The following is a 16,859-nucleotide window of genomic DNA, read 5'->3' on the forward strand; positions in this document are numbered from 1 at the left end:
GGCCCGAAACGTCAGCTTTTGTGCTCCTGAGATGCTGCTTGGCCTGCTGTGTTCATCCAGCCTCACATTTTATTACATTGTGTCATGAGAGTTGTGTCTGATCTTTAAGGGCATCAATTTAAACACAAGTCTGAATCAATTCTTACATCAAGCTGCTTCTTGGCTGAGGATTGTGTTTTTAAATATGTAATTCGACACTGAGTGAGATTCAGAAACTGAACAATAATTGCACAGCTCCATCTAAGGTGCTACCTGAAGATGCTGCACCGTTGACACAGCTCATGTTACCAGATCCCAACACACTGACTGTTGAAGAGAACAACAGCCGCTATTCCAAATATTTTTCCCGAGACGTATGATCTGTTAACTCCAATCTGCGTCCTTTATAGGTCTTCCACTGCGCCCTCCACCATCCCCGGCAACTCGCAACTAACAGCGTAAAACAGCAGCCAAACAGTGAATTTGCAGTGTTTACAAGTCTAAAAGCTACAAGACTGACCCCCAGCAGCTTCTTGCCGCTGTGTCTCCCTCAGCAGGCCCACACACAGCCCGAGAAAGGCCTCTCTCTCCCCCTGCCCCCAGGCCGCTCTCTCTCCAAGTTCCGGGACCAGTTCCTGCCCCGCTCGGCCTCTGACCAACAGCCCCGGGTTCTCCCGGAACTGAGCCCGAATCAATGCCGGTCTCGGAGCCCCCCTCTGTGTCCCAGACTCACATCTCGATGCGCTGCCGGAAGGAGCCTGCTGCTCCCTCGCTTCCCTGGGCGCTGGTCTCTCCATTGCGGCCTGTTTCAAACAAACCTCTTCCACTCACTGAGTAAATGCCCCTCAATGGCAGCGCAGGGGGAGAGCATCACGCATGCGCTCCCCTGGTCATCAAAAAGCAACATTGGGGGCACCGGGCCAGCCTCACGCATGCGCTGTTAACCCCATTTTTTTTAAAAACCGTTTGCAGGCAGCGCGGACCGGACACGGGATCATTGCCTGATCTGAATGTACCAGTCAGGAGGGAAGCGCGGGGTTTAATACAGCCCAGGCAAACTGATCAACCGACTGGGTAACCGTGGTTAATCAATCTTATCAAACCCGCCGATTTAAACAACTTCTGAGCGATTAATTACAGAATCCCATTTTTTTCGGGGCATGTTTAGTTTGTAATGCAATTGCTGCCTGAAATGTATTTCGCAGGCAAAATGAAGCAATAACCGTTAAAACATCGCCAGAGATCGTAGCATCAACATTAGATAAAATATCATTCCTGGAAGGGTTATACTGCAATATGCAACATTAGTGTCTGGGCAGAATTACAAGCCGTGGGAGGAAATAACCAGATGCAGTTCCAGTGACCCTCCCCACATGATACCATCCTCATTTTCAGTCTCCGCTCTCGGAAATGTGATATTTGAGTTAATAGAATCAATTCAAGTTTATGCTCTGTCTGCACTCGGAACCGGGACAGGGATAATTTGACTTAGAGACGGAGCTGCAGATGCTGGACAATCTGACGTAACAAGGTGTAGTGTTGGATGAACAGAGCGAGCCGAGCAGCATCAGAGGAGCAGGAAGAAGGATCTCGGTCCGAAACGTCAGCTTTCCTGCTCGGCCTGTTATGTCCAGCCAGCTCTCCACCTTGTTATCTCAGGGATCATTTGATCCGGGCTCAGCTCTTTCCTGGAGAGATGTGGGTGGCTCTGAGAAGAGCCTTTGGGTTCAGGTGGTGACACATTACACCGACTGCTTCATTTCTTTGCTGCTTTCTTGGTCACTTTCGCTTTGGCCTTCGTCTTCGTTTTCACCGATTTTGGGGCCGGTTTTGAGGCCTTGGGGCTCTTGGTCTTTTTCACCTTCTTCACGGGAGTCTTTTTCTGAGGCGCTGCTTTCTTCGCCGCTTTCTTTGGCGTTGCTGCCTTCTTGCCGGCCGCTTTCTTTCCTGTTGCTTTCTTGGCTGGGGATTTCTTCGCTGCCACCTTCTTGGCCGTTGTTTTCTTCACGGCTGCTTTCTTGGCGGCTGCTGCGGGTCTCGCCTTCTTTCCCACTTTTGCCTTGACCTGATTCTTTGGGAGTTTGAAGGAGCCGGAGACGCCCTGGCCCTTCACCAGAACCAGGGAGCCTTTCGCCAGGCACCTCTTGGTAGCCATCCTGATCTGTGCATTCTGCTTCTCCACATTGACCCCGCTTCTCTGCAACGCCTTCTTTATAGCGGCCAGAGACGTCCCCTTCCGATCGCTGTTCTCCCCGACAATCTTCACAATCCGCTCGCCCAACCCGGGACCGGCTGTTTTTTGCCTGGGGGCCGCCGCCTTCTTCTTCTTGGGAGTCTTGGGTTTAGTGCTGGCGGAGGCTGGAGGAGCCGTTTCGGCGGCTGCACTGTCGCTCATGTCGGGAACTCTGCGCTGAATCTCTCTCTGTCAGACTGAGCTGGGTCAGCGATGAAGCTGCTGGTGGCGGCACTGAGCAACTTAAAGGCAGCGAGCGGACGGCGCGGAGACAACCTGCCCTCAGCTCCCTGCTCCTGCTGCCTCTCTGTGTTTCTCTCTCGGCAGAAACTCTCCAATTCCTCTGCAATTCCGCATCTCCAGAGAGCCAGGTTCGATCGTTCCTGACCATGACACGGGAAGGTTTGCGGCCAAAAAGTTTTCACTCGAATTGACGGCTCCGTTGTCGAGTTAAACGCATTTTGCTGCTGCTCTGATCGCGCTCTCTGAGCTGAGCGCTGGCATTATCCTCACTTTTGGACTGAAATCTTGAAATCAACAAATACACAGCCTTGAATTCTAGCTTTCGGGTTTAGTGGGGGAGCAGGTGGATAAATGGAATTGAAAATATTTTCGATCTGCACAAGAGAGATTCGGAAATATCATGATATGAGCGGACAGACAAACACAGTGACGTTTGACTAACCCGCCCGCCCGTCTCCCACAGTCTCTCTGATTCAATATTCACATCCACACAGTCACAGGCCAGAAACATCGCCAAATGTAAATATGGAAGGATATCATTTGTTTTCCTTTCAGCTTTTGCTCGATATCAGGGAGTTAGTTGGAGATTTTCCCCTCAGTAACTCTTAAACTCTCTGAGGCCGGTGTGCTGGAGATTCGCTCTTCTCCACATTCAGCTGCAAAAGCCAATCATCTGGTTTGAAGTTATATTGATCACCCAGATCAGTTTTTTTTTAATTTTCATTCCGGTGACAAGACTCAACATCGGTTCTGGGAGTAATCAGACATAGAAACACATATAATGGCAACTTGGCCTGACCAATCGGCCCTTCAAACCACTCCTCCAACTCATCATGAAAATGGCAGGTGATCTAACTCAATAGCCTGTGTCCGTTCTTCTCTCATATGGAGTCGCTCAGCAAGGATGCATAACCTTCAGTCCAACCATAACATGCCGAATATAATGCCAAACTGAACTAGTTCCACCAGCCTGTCCCTGGCCTGTTTCCTTTCAAACCTGTCATGTTTACCTACTTATCCAAACGCCGTTTCAAGGCTGTATTTGTAGTCACATGGGCCGTTTACTCAGGAAGTTCATTCCACTTGCAGCCGGCTCTGTGACAATAAAACCCTCGTGTCTTTTGTTTTAATCTCTCTCCTGTCACTGTAAAAATGTTCACGCCGCTCCTCAATTCCCCCCATCCCAGGCAAAGGACAACTGCCATTAACTCTGTCTCACCCCCTCATTATTTTATGAACTTCTATAAGCTGACTTTCAACATGCCACACTCTAGTGAAAAAAAAACTCCCAGCCTTTCCATCCTTCCTTTATAACTCGAAAACTACATACTCGGCAATTACCGGTGAGCCTCTTTTGAACCATCTCCACCTTAACACTGTCCTTCCTCTCACTGGCCAACTGGCCTCACCCAATGCCCAGTGTAACGTCAATGTGATTGTCACCTCCTAAACTCAAAGGACTCAGCAGTGAAGGAAAGCGTGCCAAACACCTTCTTCACCATCCTGTTGAGGTGTGATGCAGACTGAAAAGAATTCTCGATCCTTCTGTTCTGCAACACTACCCATTAATTGTACAAGGCCTACCCTTGTATGTTGCACCAAAATGCAAAACCTCACAGTTATCCAGTTGAGTGCCATTTTGCAGCCCAGCCGATTGGATCACGATCCCTTTGTCATCTCAGAAAACCTTCTCCACTCACTGTGCTACTAACTTTGTCAGCATTCACAAACGTGCTTACCATGCCTTCTATATTCTGATTCCAATTATTTTTATAAATGACAAACAAAAACAGAGCCAGGACCAATCCCTGTGGAAAGCACTGGTGACAGGACCCTAGTCGAAAAAAAAACAGCCCTCCACCTTCACTCTCTCTCTATTGCCATTAAGCCAATTATACCTTGATTCCCTTTATTCACAATTGCTACACCCAATAACATTTTGAAATCATATAGTGAGTTGGATGTGGCTGATTTCTGCGGTAGAGAATTCCAGAGGCATACCATTCTCTGTGTGAAGAAATCTCTCCCTTTCTCAGCCCTAAATATCCTATCCCATCTCTGAAAAATGTCACTCACACCGTCAGGAATATTTTTTCCAGCATTTATATTTTTTATGACTGCCAGTGTCTTACAGATTTCTAAGAAAATCCCTCATCATTCTGAATTTAAGTACACAACAATTCAATCTCTCCTTTCATCCCAGCAATCTGCCCACTAAAACTACCTTTATAGTGACACCATCCTTCCTCAGATAAGGAGGCCACACCTGCTGTCAATATTCTCAGTGTTGTCTCACAGATGCTCTGTTAAATTGTCACAATTTCTACTTTTCTCCTGTACTCTAATTCTCTCTCCATGAAGGAAAACATACCTGTTGCCTTTCTCACTGCCTGCCACACCTATATGCCTCATTTCATTGATTGATTTGTGAGGGCACCCAGGTCTCATTGCAAATTCCACTGTGTCCATTTATCGACGTCCAGAAAATAAAGTGCCTTCCTTTTATTTTGCTACCAATGTGTATAACCTTACATTTATACACATTATACCATGCCTTCCTGGGTGAAATTGAGGACACAGTAATGGGAAGGGGAGTTGAACTGGTTCGCGTCTGGGAGGTGCATTTGTTTACTGCGAGCAAAGATGTTCCATAAAGCAGTCCCCAAGCCTCCGCTTGGTTTCCCCAATGTACAGAAAGCCACACTGTGTACAGCAGATGCAGTCTCCCACATTGGCGGACATCCAGGTGAACATCTGCTTGATGTGGAAAGTCATCTTGGGGCCTGGGATGGGGGTGAGGGAGGAGGTGTGGGGGCAAGTGTAGCACTTCCTGCGGTTGCAGGGCAAAGTGCCGGGTGTGGTGGGATTGGACAAGCGAGTCACGGAGAGAGTGGTCTCTCCAGAAGACAGGCAAGGGTTGGGTGGGAAAAATGTCTTTGGAAGTGGAGTCGGATTGTAGATGGCAGAAGTGTCAGAGGATGACGCGTTGTATCGGAGGTTGGTGGGGTGGTAATGAACATAGAACAATACAGCGCAGAACAGGCCCTTCGGCCCTCAATATTGCTCCGACTTGCGAACTAATCTAAACCCCTCCCCCTACACTATCCCATCATTGTTCATATGCTTATCCAAGGACTGTTAAATGCCCCTAATGTGGCTGAGTTAACTACATTGGCAGGCATGGTGTTCTATGGCCTTACCACTCTCTGAGTAAAGAGCCTGCCTCTGACATCTGTCTTAAATCTATCACTCTTCAATTTGTAGCTATGCCCCCTGTACAAACTGAAGTCATCATCCTCGGAAAAAGACTCTCACTATCTAATCCACTGATCATCTTGTATGTCTCTATTAAATCACCTCTTAGCCTTCTTCTCTCCAATGAGAACAGACCCAAGTCCCTCAGCCGTTCTTCATAGGGCCTGCGCTCCAGACCAGGCATCATCCTGGTAAATCTCCTTTTCACCTTTTCCAATGCTTCCACATCCTTCCTGTAATGGGGCGACCAGAACTGCACGCAATATTCCAAATGAGGCCGCACGAGCATTTTGTACAATTGCATCATGACATCATGACTCCGGAACTCAATCCCTCTCCCAATAAAACCTATCACACAGTAAGCTTTCTTAACAGCAGTATCAACCTGGGTGGCAACTTTCATGGATCTGTGTATGTGGACACAAGATCCCTCTGCACATCCACACTACCAAGAATCTTTCCATTGATCCAGTATTCTACATTCCTATTATTCCTCCCAAAGTCAATCACCTCACATTTAGCCATATTAAACTCCATTTGCCAACTTTCGGCCCAATTCTGCAGTTTATCCAAGTCTCCCTGCAACCTGCAACATTCTTCCACACTCTCCACCACTCCACCGACTTCAGAGTCATCTGCAAACTTACTAACCCATCCACCAATGACTGCATCCAAGTCATTAATAAAAATGACAAACAGCAGTGGTCCCAAAACAGATCTTTGAGGCACACCACTAATGAGCGGGCTCAAGGCTGAATATTTTCCATCAACCACCATTCGTTGCCTTCTTACAGAAAGCCAGAGGACTTTGGGATTCGCTTGGGGCAATTACTGTGAGGGCGTGGTGTGAGGGATGAGGTACAGAAAATGCGGGAGACACGGTCAACAGTGTTCTCGATCGCTGCGGGGGTGGGGGGGAGGGTGGTGATGTTGCGGCCCTTGAAGAACAACGACATCTGGGATGTGCAGGAGTGGATTGCCTCATCCTGGGAGCAGATGCGGCAGAGGCAAAGGAATTGGGAATAGGGGATGGAATTTTTGCAGGAAGGTGAGTGGGACGAGGTGTATACCTGGTAGCTGCGGGAGTCGGTGGGCTTGAAATGGACATCGGTTTATAGGTGGTTGCCTGAGATGGAGTCAGAAAGGTCCAGGAAGGTAAGGGATGTGTTGGAGATGGTCCATGTGAACTTGAGGTTGGGCTGGAAGGTGTTGGTGAAATGGATGAACTGTTTGAGCTCGTCTTGGGAGCATGAGGTAGCGCCGATACATTCATCAATGTGACGGTAGAAGAGGTGGGGTTTGGGGCCAGTGTATGTGCGGAAGAGGGACTGTTCTACATATGCCACAAAGAGGCAGGCATAGCTTGGGCCCATTCCTCAGACGACATGTCCATCCTGGGCATTTTGCAGTGCCATAATGATGCAACCCGTAGGTTGCATGAACATCAATTCGTATTCTGCTGGAGGTAACAGCGCATGCGTGAGGTTGGCCCTGCCCCCATTGTTGCTTTTTGATGACCAGAGGAGCGCATGCGTGAGGCCCTCTCCCTGCGCTTCCATTGAGGGGCATTCACTTAGTGAGTGGAAGAGGTTTGTTTGAAACAGACCGCAATGGAGAGACCAGCGCCCAGGGAAGCGAGGGAGCAGCAGGCTCCTTCCGGCAGCGCATCGACATGTGAGTCTGGGACACAGATTGGGCGCTTCGCGACCGGTATTGATTCGGGCTCAGTTCAGGGAGAACCGGGGGCTGTTGGTAAGAGGCCGAACGGAGCAGGAACTGGTCCCGGAACTTGGAGAGAGAGAGCGGCCTGGGGGCGGGGAGAGAGAGGCCTTTCTCGGGCTGTGTGTGGGCCTGCTGAGGGAGACACAGCGGCAAGAAGCTGCTGGGGGTCAGTCTTGTGGTTTTCAAATTCCCAACCACTGATGGAAATTCCTTGTTTGGCTTCTGTTTCATGCTGTTTGTTGACATTGTGCAGTCAAAGTCGAAACACAGACAAGACTGTGGAAATATAAGAACCCTGTAAAGGACATGGATTAGAGTCAATATATTCTACAGTTAGTGCATTGGGATTTGGTAACATGAACTGCGCAGACATTGCAGTGGCTCTGGGTATCACCTTATGTGGAGCTGTACAATTATCGTTCCATTTCTAGATTTTACTCAATTGCTATTGAAACAGATATATATTTTTTTAAAAAATCCTCAGACAAGGCGCAGCTGAAAGCTAAAATGGAATCAGACCTGCATTTGAAATGATGACTTTAAAGAAAAGGCAGATGTCTCATGACACTGTCATCATCTCTCAGGTTCTTTTGAAATGACAGACTTTTGGAGCACTGTTGTTCAGAAGAAGTTAAAGAACAGAAACATCCTAATAATTATAAACTGAGTATTACAGTAATCTTTTTGACATGGTAAAACTTAATTGATGTTGATTTACAGGAGTAAACTCTGCTGTCTTCCCCCAGGAAAACACTTGCAGGAACAAGACAATGTTATGTGTGCTTGGTACGAAGCCAAGGGTGACCAGCTGCTTTGAACAACCAACAGGTATGTTACCATCTCCAAGCAGAGAACACGCTTTCCACTGGCACAGAGCAAATTGAGTCAGAGATACATTCAACTCAATTTCTGGTGACATGCATGCAAGCCAACAGTCAAACACAACCAACAAAATAAAAATAGTTTCCCCCCCCACTCTGTTTTCTCAAAACACCACCCTGTTTCAAAAAAGATCATTTGTAGCCTACTGGCATTTACGGCATTTTTGAAAGGGAACAGACTGAATTTTCATCTGAAACAGACACAAAAGAACGGCAGTAAATCTACATTTAGTACGCATGTTTTCAAATTTACTGTCAAGGTGAAGAAATAGTTCATGCTGTTACATAGTTACACCAACCAAACATATAGCAGATAATGAGGACAGATATGGAAGAAAACATTCAAGTTATCATGAGTAACTGAGCAGGACAGCATTCATCTTTGTCAAATAGATGTCCCAGGCACAGCCAGAACAGTTAATTAATGTGCCTTCCAAATGCACATCCTGTCCCAAAGCCTGACGTAGAATGCCAGCAGAGTGTACGCACACACTTTCTGGCACACACGCACTCCACGGAGTTGTAAATATATCCACTATTTCCATCACAAATGTCACACCATCTAACAGCCATGAAGATCATGTATATTGCAAACCTCACAGTGTAACAATGAAGATGATTTCCACTCACGGATTTCAGGTCAGAGAGCTAGCCTTTCATGATAAGCAACAAATAGAAAAGAATGTGAGCTAAATACTTCAATCCTCGTGTGGACATGCACTCCCATGTTCATAATGTGAATATCATTCATTCACAGTATTTGGGAAAAAAAGGACAAATTTTGTGGCGTTCAGTTCAGGCAAATGCGAGGTGATGCACTTTGAAAGATCCACTTCAAGAGCGAACTATGTGGTAAATGGAAAAGCCCTGGCAAAAATTGATGCTCAGAGAGATCTGGGTGTTCAGGTCCATTGTACCCTGAAGGTGGCAACGCAGGTCGATAGAGTGGTCAAGAAGACATACTGCATTCTTTCCTTCATCAGATGGGTCATTTAGTGCAAGAGTTGGCAGGTCATGTTACAGTTGTATAGGGCTTTGGTTTGAACACATTTGGAATATTGTTTTCGGTTCAGGTCACCACATTACCAAAAGGATGTTGATGCTTTGGAGAAGGTGCAGAGGAGGTTCACCAGGATGTTGCCTGGTATGGAGGGTGCTAGCTATGAAGAGAGTTTGAGTTGATTAGGATTATTTACATTGGAAAGATGGAGGTTGAGGGGGGACTTGATTGAGGCCTACACAGTCATGAGATGAATTGACGGGGTGGATACCAAGAAGCTTTTTCCAAGAGTGTGGAACTCTATGACTACGTGTCATGATTTCAAGGTGAGGGGCAAAAGTTTAAGGATGATATGCATGGAAAATTCTTTACACAGAAGGCTTTGGGTGCCTGGAATGCGTTGCCAGCGGAGGTGGTAGAGGCGTGCATTATAGTGTCCCTTAGTATGTATGTAGACAGATAGGTGACTGGACAGGGAGCAGAGGGATACAGATCCTTGGAAAATAGGTGACAGGTTTAGATAGGGGATATGGATCAGCACAGGCTTGGAGGGCCAAAGAGCCTGTTCCTCTGCTGAAATTTTTCTTTTTTGTTCTTTGACACACTGAATTCGTAAGAAGTAGTCCAAGAAATATATCGAACAAGAGATTAACTTCACCTCTCTATGTGTCACCATCTCATCGACTGAGAGAGATAATTAAAGTATCATTTTCTTTTGTACAAACTGGAGAAATTGCATATCAGGATAACTTTCAGATTGAAATTGAAATTGATATTGTCATTGCATTTGTTTGCATAAAACTACAAACTGAATAGTGAAAACCATCTGATACACTTCTACTGAATATAAACTTTGCTATTAATAGACCAGAAGGAAATCAAGTAGTGACCTGAAACGATACAGAGAATAACCTACATTCAAGCAGACAACCTAGATTTTTGAATGTACAAGTAAGAATGTCTCATACAGTGAGCTTGCAACAACAAATGAACATTAAACTCTCTATGTATCCAGACCAGAGACAGAGCAAGCCGAAATAAAAGACAGAAACCCTACCCTAGAAATTATACAGGGAGAGAATGATAAATGCATTCACAAACCAGATAGCGTCAGGCATTGCCTAAAAACTCATCTCTCAGATTTCCAGGACAGGATCTGACGGGGCCAAATGGGTAAAAACACTTGCACAGCCAGAGAGAAGAAACTGACAGGCACGTATTGCTAACGGCGCACTCATATTCACATATCAGAAAAGGACAGGGACAGAAAGATAATTACACACACATTCAGACTGCAAAAACTGACAGGTACAGGCTGATAAATACATGCACACATGACAGGACAGCAAAAGCATAAGCAGATGTAGATTGATAACTACATTTGCATATTCACAGACAAATTTGACAGGGACATATTTGTAACACTTTCACATTCACAAAAGAGGAATTGATGGATATAGATTGATAACTAAACTCACATATTTCACAGCAGAAACTGAGAGGGACAGTTTGATGATTACGCTCATATCTTCACATGACAGCTAACAACAAGTACGAGTCGATGATTACCACTCACACACATATATTCATAGATATCTGCAGCACAGCAAAGAGTCCTTTCTCTCACTGAATCTACACTGTTTAGAAACAAACAGCCGACAATTCGACATCAATTCAGCCAGGATTCAAATTCCATAAATGTGTCATGTTGGCAGAGGAAGTATCATCCTCACGTTTATCAGTTGTCAATTTCTTCACCAAGCATGATCACTTTTTTTTATTCTATATTAAGCAAGAGGACTTTATAATCAGAGACCTTTTGTTTTCAAATTAGCTTAAAATTTGTTCAAATAGCTCTGTGTTCCTCTTGACAATCCACCTGAATTTTTACATAAAACACAAGAAAGCTTCATGCCATTTTTTTCAAACAAGCAATATCACAATATAACCGTCCTCACTTATATTTTGCAAAGATTGTTCAACAGTGTTTATTCTTCAGTAAATTCAATTTGACAGTTCCAGTTGTGCCCAGTGAATGACAGAAAACAAAAGGTCAACACCGAGCACGTTAATGTCCGCGCCGTAAAACGAATTCGAAGTAAGAAAGCTAATTTTCTTTCCTGCACAAGCAACATTGTGGTCAGTCAGCCGCAATGCAGTTGATTTGTTCATTGCACTTCCTCTTTGGCCATAACATACTAAATTGACATCTTTACTTTAGCAGCATTCCAAGACTGGTGTCATGATGCAATGTTGAATAATATTAATCTCATCCTGAAAATTTCCTTTGATATCACCACAGCGGTTAGACTCTGCAATGTATCCTTGGCGAAGGTCCATTGCTTGTCTGTCCTCAACTCTGAAGAAAAGCACAGACTCATTTCAGTTGCAATGCCTTGCATTTTCACTTTGCTTATAAATGCTGGAGGCACAAACAACTGAAGAACATGGGCTGTTTCACATTTGCGAAAGAAGAGATGAACCAAAAACTCTGTCCTCTGCCATGGTGGTAATTGGCTCTCCACTTTACAAGAAATACTTAATCTGCTCAGTAACGCAATACAGGAAGATAGAAATAGGATCAATTGAGTGTATCTGTCTGTCTTGTTTCATAACAGCAGCTGTTGTGCCAATACACAGTAGGTACAGAATAACCTACAAAGTGTGGAGATGCTGCCAGGTTAGTAGATACCCAGGCAAAAACAAAAGAAAATGCCATTTCTCTTAAATATCACATGGGTGGAAAAGCTCCCGTTTCATTACGCATTAATAGGACAGGGTAAGAGCGAAGTTCTTCAATCCCAGTATGTGAATACTTTCCTTGAGGATTAAGTATGAGGTATCAGCTTGGCATAAAGTAAATTCGTCATGTTCACGACATCAGAAAATACTGAATCGATTGCATGATCGATGATGAATTCTACTGAAACAGCTCAAGAAGTAAATTGAAATCCAGATTAAATATGCCTCCAAATATCACACCATGTCTTAGATTTGGACACGTAACTCGTGCATCAACTTCCTTTGTTGAAACTGAAGGAAATATATAGTAGGCCAAGTTTAAAATGAAATAAACATTACAATTTAGTTTGCTTCCAAAGAGGTACAAATTAAAAAGCAGCTCTCATCTCGTGCAGAAGTACTGCAGAAAGATGTTGTTAAATGGACCAAAGAAGAAAGCAAATGGGGTCGTGAACAGATACAGATAGCTGGAGTTTATTGGAAATAGATTGAAGAAACGCTGATCTCATGATCTTGTTACAGGAGGAATAAATACACATGCAGTTTTTGAGTGACTGACCAATCCAGAACAAAACTTACTATCGTAAACCGGACAGTAACCAAACTGTATCTACAGAGTCAGAGACTGACAAAGGTATTAAAACAGTTTAATTTACACAATCTGATTATATGGCATTGGGTAAAATCTCATTCATGTTGAGCAGCAGAGATTTGAACAATAGAAGAATGTCAGCAGTTCCTACAAGTAACACGTTCAATGCAACATTACCCACTCGTTACCCATGTGAAATATGATGACAACGCATGAGGAATACATTGACACACAATGCCAGAGACTGAATCGATTCCATGCTGACTGTCAGCCCGATGCTGATGAAAACCAACAGTAACCACTCTTATAATCTCAGTGGGAGACTGACTATTTCAGAAGAATGCCCATACTCTCTTTATGATTAATGTATTATAAATTAGTGTTATAATGATATAATAGTTTATAATACACCTCATAAAGGGAATCAAATCATACATGCAGAGCTAGAAACACAAGCAGACGTTTGGAAGAGGACAGTGTCACTTAGCCCAATACCCATCTTTAATTCAGATTGGCACCTCATTAGAAATCTCCCTCTCATACAACAAACAGATGCTGAAAGGAAAGGAATGAAATTTATACCTCTGGTCAGCATGGACTGTTGGACCAAAGGTCTGTTTCCCAGATGTACTTTGACAATATTGCTGCACTCTCATATTCACAAAGCAGAAACCGATCAGAAGAAACTCACAGTACCACTCCCAAGCCGCATGTGGCATAACAAGGCATTTATATTCACAGAGTAGAATCTGATAGGGGGAAATAACAATTTTATTTCCATATTCAAATGACAGAAACTGATTGGAAAATGTTTACAACTGCACTTCAACATTCACACTGCAGGTAATGACAGGGACAGATTGATGACAATGTCCGTATATGCACATGGCCAAGAATGTTAGGTAAAAATAGATAACTGTATTCTCATATTCATGGAGAGGAAAGCATGACAAATTCATAACTACATTTATATATTCACATCACAAAAACTGATAGTTGCAGATGAATAACTACATTCTCAGGTTCCCAGAGCAGACGTGGACAGATACAGATGGAAATTTGCACTCAAATATTCACGGTGCATGTTCACACGTCATTATCAACAGATTAATTACAAAACTCACATCTGTACAACAGAAATAGACACTGATTGCTGTGTGAAGGTGCAATTGTATTTTTCAATCAGTCCCTGTCAGTTTTCACAATGTGGATGTGTTATTTCAGTTATCAATCAATACCTGTCAGTGAATGCCACGTTAATGTGTGAGGATAGTGTAATGCACGTTAACTACATGGATTTTAGTAAGACATTTGATAAAGTACCATGCAGCAGATGAATCAGAAATGGAAAGGCTTTTGGGATACACAGCAATGTGCTAAATTGGAAGCAAAGTTTGCTTAGAACAGGAATCAAATGGTCAATGGCTGCCCTTGTAAACCGAAAGCTGTTTCAAGTGGTGTTTCTCATAGCTCAGTGTTGGGACTTCTGCTGTTTGTTTTATATGATAACAACTTGGACTTGAACATGGGGATACAATTGGGAAATTTTCAGCCAGCACAAAAATTTAACAGTGTACTGGTAGTGCAGGGGATAACTGTCAGCTCAAAAATGATACTGAAGTTTTGGTGGAAGGGGCAGATGAGTGGCATATGGAGTTCAACTCTGATAAATGTGAGGTAATGCATTTCAGGAGGTGCAAGGACACAAAATAGGAATACATGAGGTGGTGTGGAAATTGTACGTAAAGTGAGTGGTTTTGGTGTGCAAGTGTAATGGAGTATGAAAATAGCAGTATAGGTGGATAAGATTGTGAAACTAGGTATATAGAATGCTGTCCTTTTTTGGCAGAGGTATACAACACAAAAGTCGGGCTATAATGATGAAAGTATTTAAGACACTGGTGAGGCTGAAATTGATGTATTGTGCGGCGCGATGGTCACCACATTACAGGAAAACGTTATTGCTCTGGGTATATTGCAGAGAAGATTTACTGGAATGTTGCCAGGGCTGGAGAGTTATAGCTATGAGGAGTGATTGTCGAGGTTGGAGCTGTATTATTTTGAACTCTGAAAGCTGGGAGTGAGGCAATTGGGATGGGCAGAGATAGAGTCGACAGGGGGAATCTGTTTCCCTTGGCATAGAGTTTAAAAACCATTGGGTGTAGATTAAGTGAAGTGGCAGGACAATGAGAGATGATGGGAGGAAAACCATTTTTATGAGAGGGTGCTTATCTCAAATACGCTGCCTGAGTTGCTGATAGCAGAGATTCTCAACTCTTGGAAGAACACACCTGGACCTCCACATTAAGTCTGCAAGCTGCACGGCTATGGGATGTTTGCAACAAGATCGGATTTTATGATGGCCATTTTGGGGTGTTTGGGTCAGCATGGATATAATGAGCCAAATGGCCACCTTCTGTGCTGTATAATTTAAATTGGTCAATAGTTCCTGATCATTCTGTCCCTGTCAGCCTCTGCTGTGTAATACATGAATAATTACCAAAGACCTAGAGGGACACATTGATAACTACACTCACACGTTCACCAAGTAGCAACTGACATGAATAGATCAATAACTAAACTCGCATCCACTGACAAGCTTCCACTGGGTGGTTCCAGTCATGGAGCTGTACAGGTATCGTTTACTTTCAGGAGCTCATTCAAATGGTGTTGAAATTTTTAGAAATGATCAGACGTGGAGCAGCTCAGGGCAAGATTGGATCAAGACCCATAGTTATGTTAGAATTCCTAGTAATATTAATATATCCAAATGATTATTAACTAAATGTTGTGTTGATCAGTTAAACATTGTCAAACTCAATTGATGTTGCTTTACACGAACTATCTCTTCTGTCTTCCCACAGAAAAAAACACTTGAATGACCAAGACAAAGTAAGATTTCTTCAGTGCAGAGGAAGTGTGACCAGATCCTTCTGATAAACAGCAGGTATGTTCCCACTGTCAGAGCAGAGAACATCCTTTCCGCAGTCACAGAGCAGATTGAGTCGGACACACAGTGAGCTTAATTTCCAACAGATATGTACAAATTTTTCCAACAGGAGAACAAGGTTGGAGAAATTAAACTTTATTTTTCTTATCTCTCCATTCCACATACACAGTTCCAACAAACTTCAGCATTCATTTCCCATTGACTTTTACACCATTTTTGAAAATGGATAGACTGAAATTATACACTCAGTATCTGAATGAAATCTACGTAAACTTACTCTACTAGCAATTATCACATAATGAATCACACCTCCACTAAGAATATTACTGGCTGCTGACAATTAAGCCACTTTTACAAGTAGAAAATGACCAGTATGGATTGATGCCTAACCTCACTCATTTGTATTGCAAATGCATACAAAAGAAAAAGGATGACGAGACTCACATATTGACATTGCAGAAACCGACAGCTAAAGATTAATAAAGATATTCACACATTCACATCATAGAAACTGGGATACACAGGTTAGTAAACAACACTCACATTCACATAGCAAACTGACAGCAACTGAACGATAACTACTTTCACATATCCACACAGCAGAAACTGGCAGCTACATATTGATGACAACTCCCAATTTCACAGACCATAAAGTGACAGGTACAGTTTTATAACTGCATACCCACAGATTTAAAAAATACCGACGGGTACAGTTTGATAACTATACTCAAATATTCACAAAGTAGATTCCCACAGGTACATGTTGATAACTTTACTTGCAAATTATGAGGGACTGATAGGTACAGGTTGCTGTACATGCATATATCCATACAGAAGAAATTGATAGGAACTGATTGACGATCACTTTAGAGATAGCAAGAGCTGCAGATTCTGGAGTCAGCCTTCCCAGTTTCACAAAGCATTAGCTGACAGGTACAGTTTGGTAACTACTCTCATATTCACAGAGTAGAAGCTGACAGGCCGTTATTGATAACTGCACTCACATGGTCACCAAGCAGAAACTCAGAGATTGATAACAGTGACATTCAAATTGCAGAAACTGGCGGCTACACAATGATAACTGCTGTCACACTTGCATTGCATGAACCGTTGGGGTCAGATTAATAACTATGCTGTTGTTGAATTGCTCGACAAGCTTGTTGCTTGTTTAGAGACATTTTGTCACCATCTACATAATACCTTCAGTGCACCTCTGGTGATGTGTTGCTGTTGTGTCCTGCTGGCTGTTTATGTGCTGCAGT

The 16,859-nt window shown here is 43.6% G+C and overlaps 1 protein-coding gene and 1 long non-coding RNA gene across 2 annotated transcripts; one reads left to right on the top strand and one right to left on the bottom strand.

Annotated features, from left to right (window-relative positions):
• Positions 1-1,735: 1,735 nt before the first annotated feature.
• Positions 1,736-2,374, bottom strand: LOC132206897 (histone H1-like). The gene has a single exon (XM_059641999.1). The coding sequence runs from the start codon at positions 2,372-2,374 to the stop codon at positions 1,736-1,738; it is 639 nt and encodes a 212-aa protein (XP_059497982.1).
• A 4,897-nt stretch (positions 2,375-7,271) lies between these two features.
• On the top strand, positions 7,272-15,595 carry LOC132207112 (uncharacterized). Its single transcript, XR_009443334.1, has 3 exons — positions 7,272-7,384; positions 8,179-8,260; positions 15,512-15,595. It is a non-coding gene; the product is annotated as an uncharacterized LOC132207112 (long non-coding RNA).
• Positions 15,596-16,859: the final 1,264 nt, after the last annotated feature.

Source organism: Stegostoma tigrinum, chromosome 44, assembly GCF_030684315.1.
Source record: "Stegostoma tigrinum isolate sSteTig4 chromosome 44, sSteTig4.hap1, whole genome shotgun sequence".
In the NCBI taxonomy this organism is placed as follows: domain Eukaryota; kingdom Metazoa; phylum Chordata; class Chondrichthyes; order Orectolobiformes; family Stegostomatidae; genus Stegostoma; species Stegostoma tigrinum.

Coding starts and splice junctions, on each gene's coding strand:
- LOC132206897 (XM_059641999.1), bottom strand. CDS start 2,374: ATGAGCGACAGTGCAGCCGCCGAAACGGCTCCTCCAGCCTCCGCCAGC.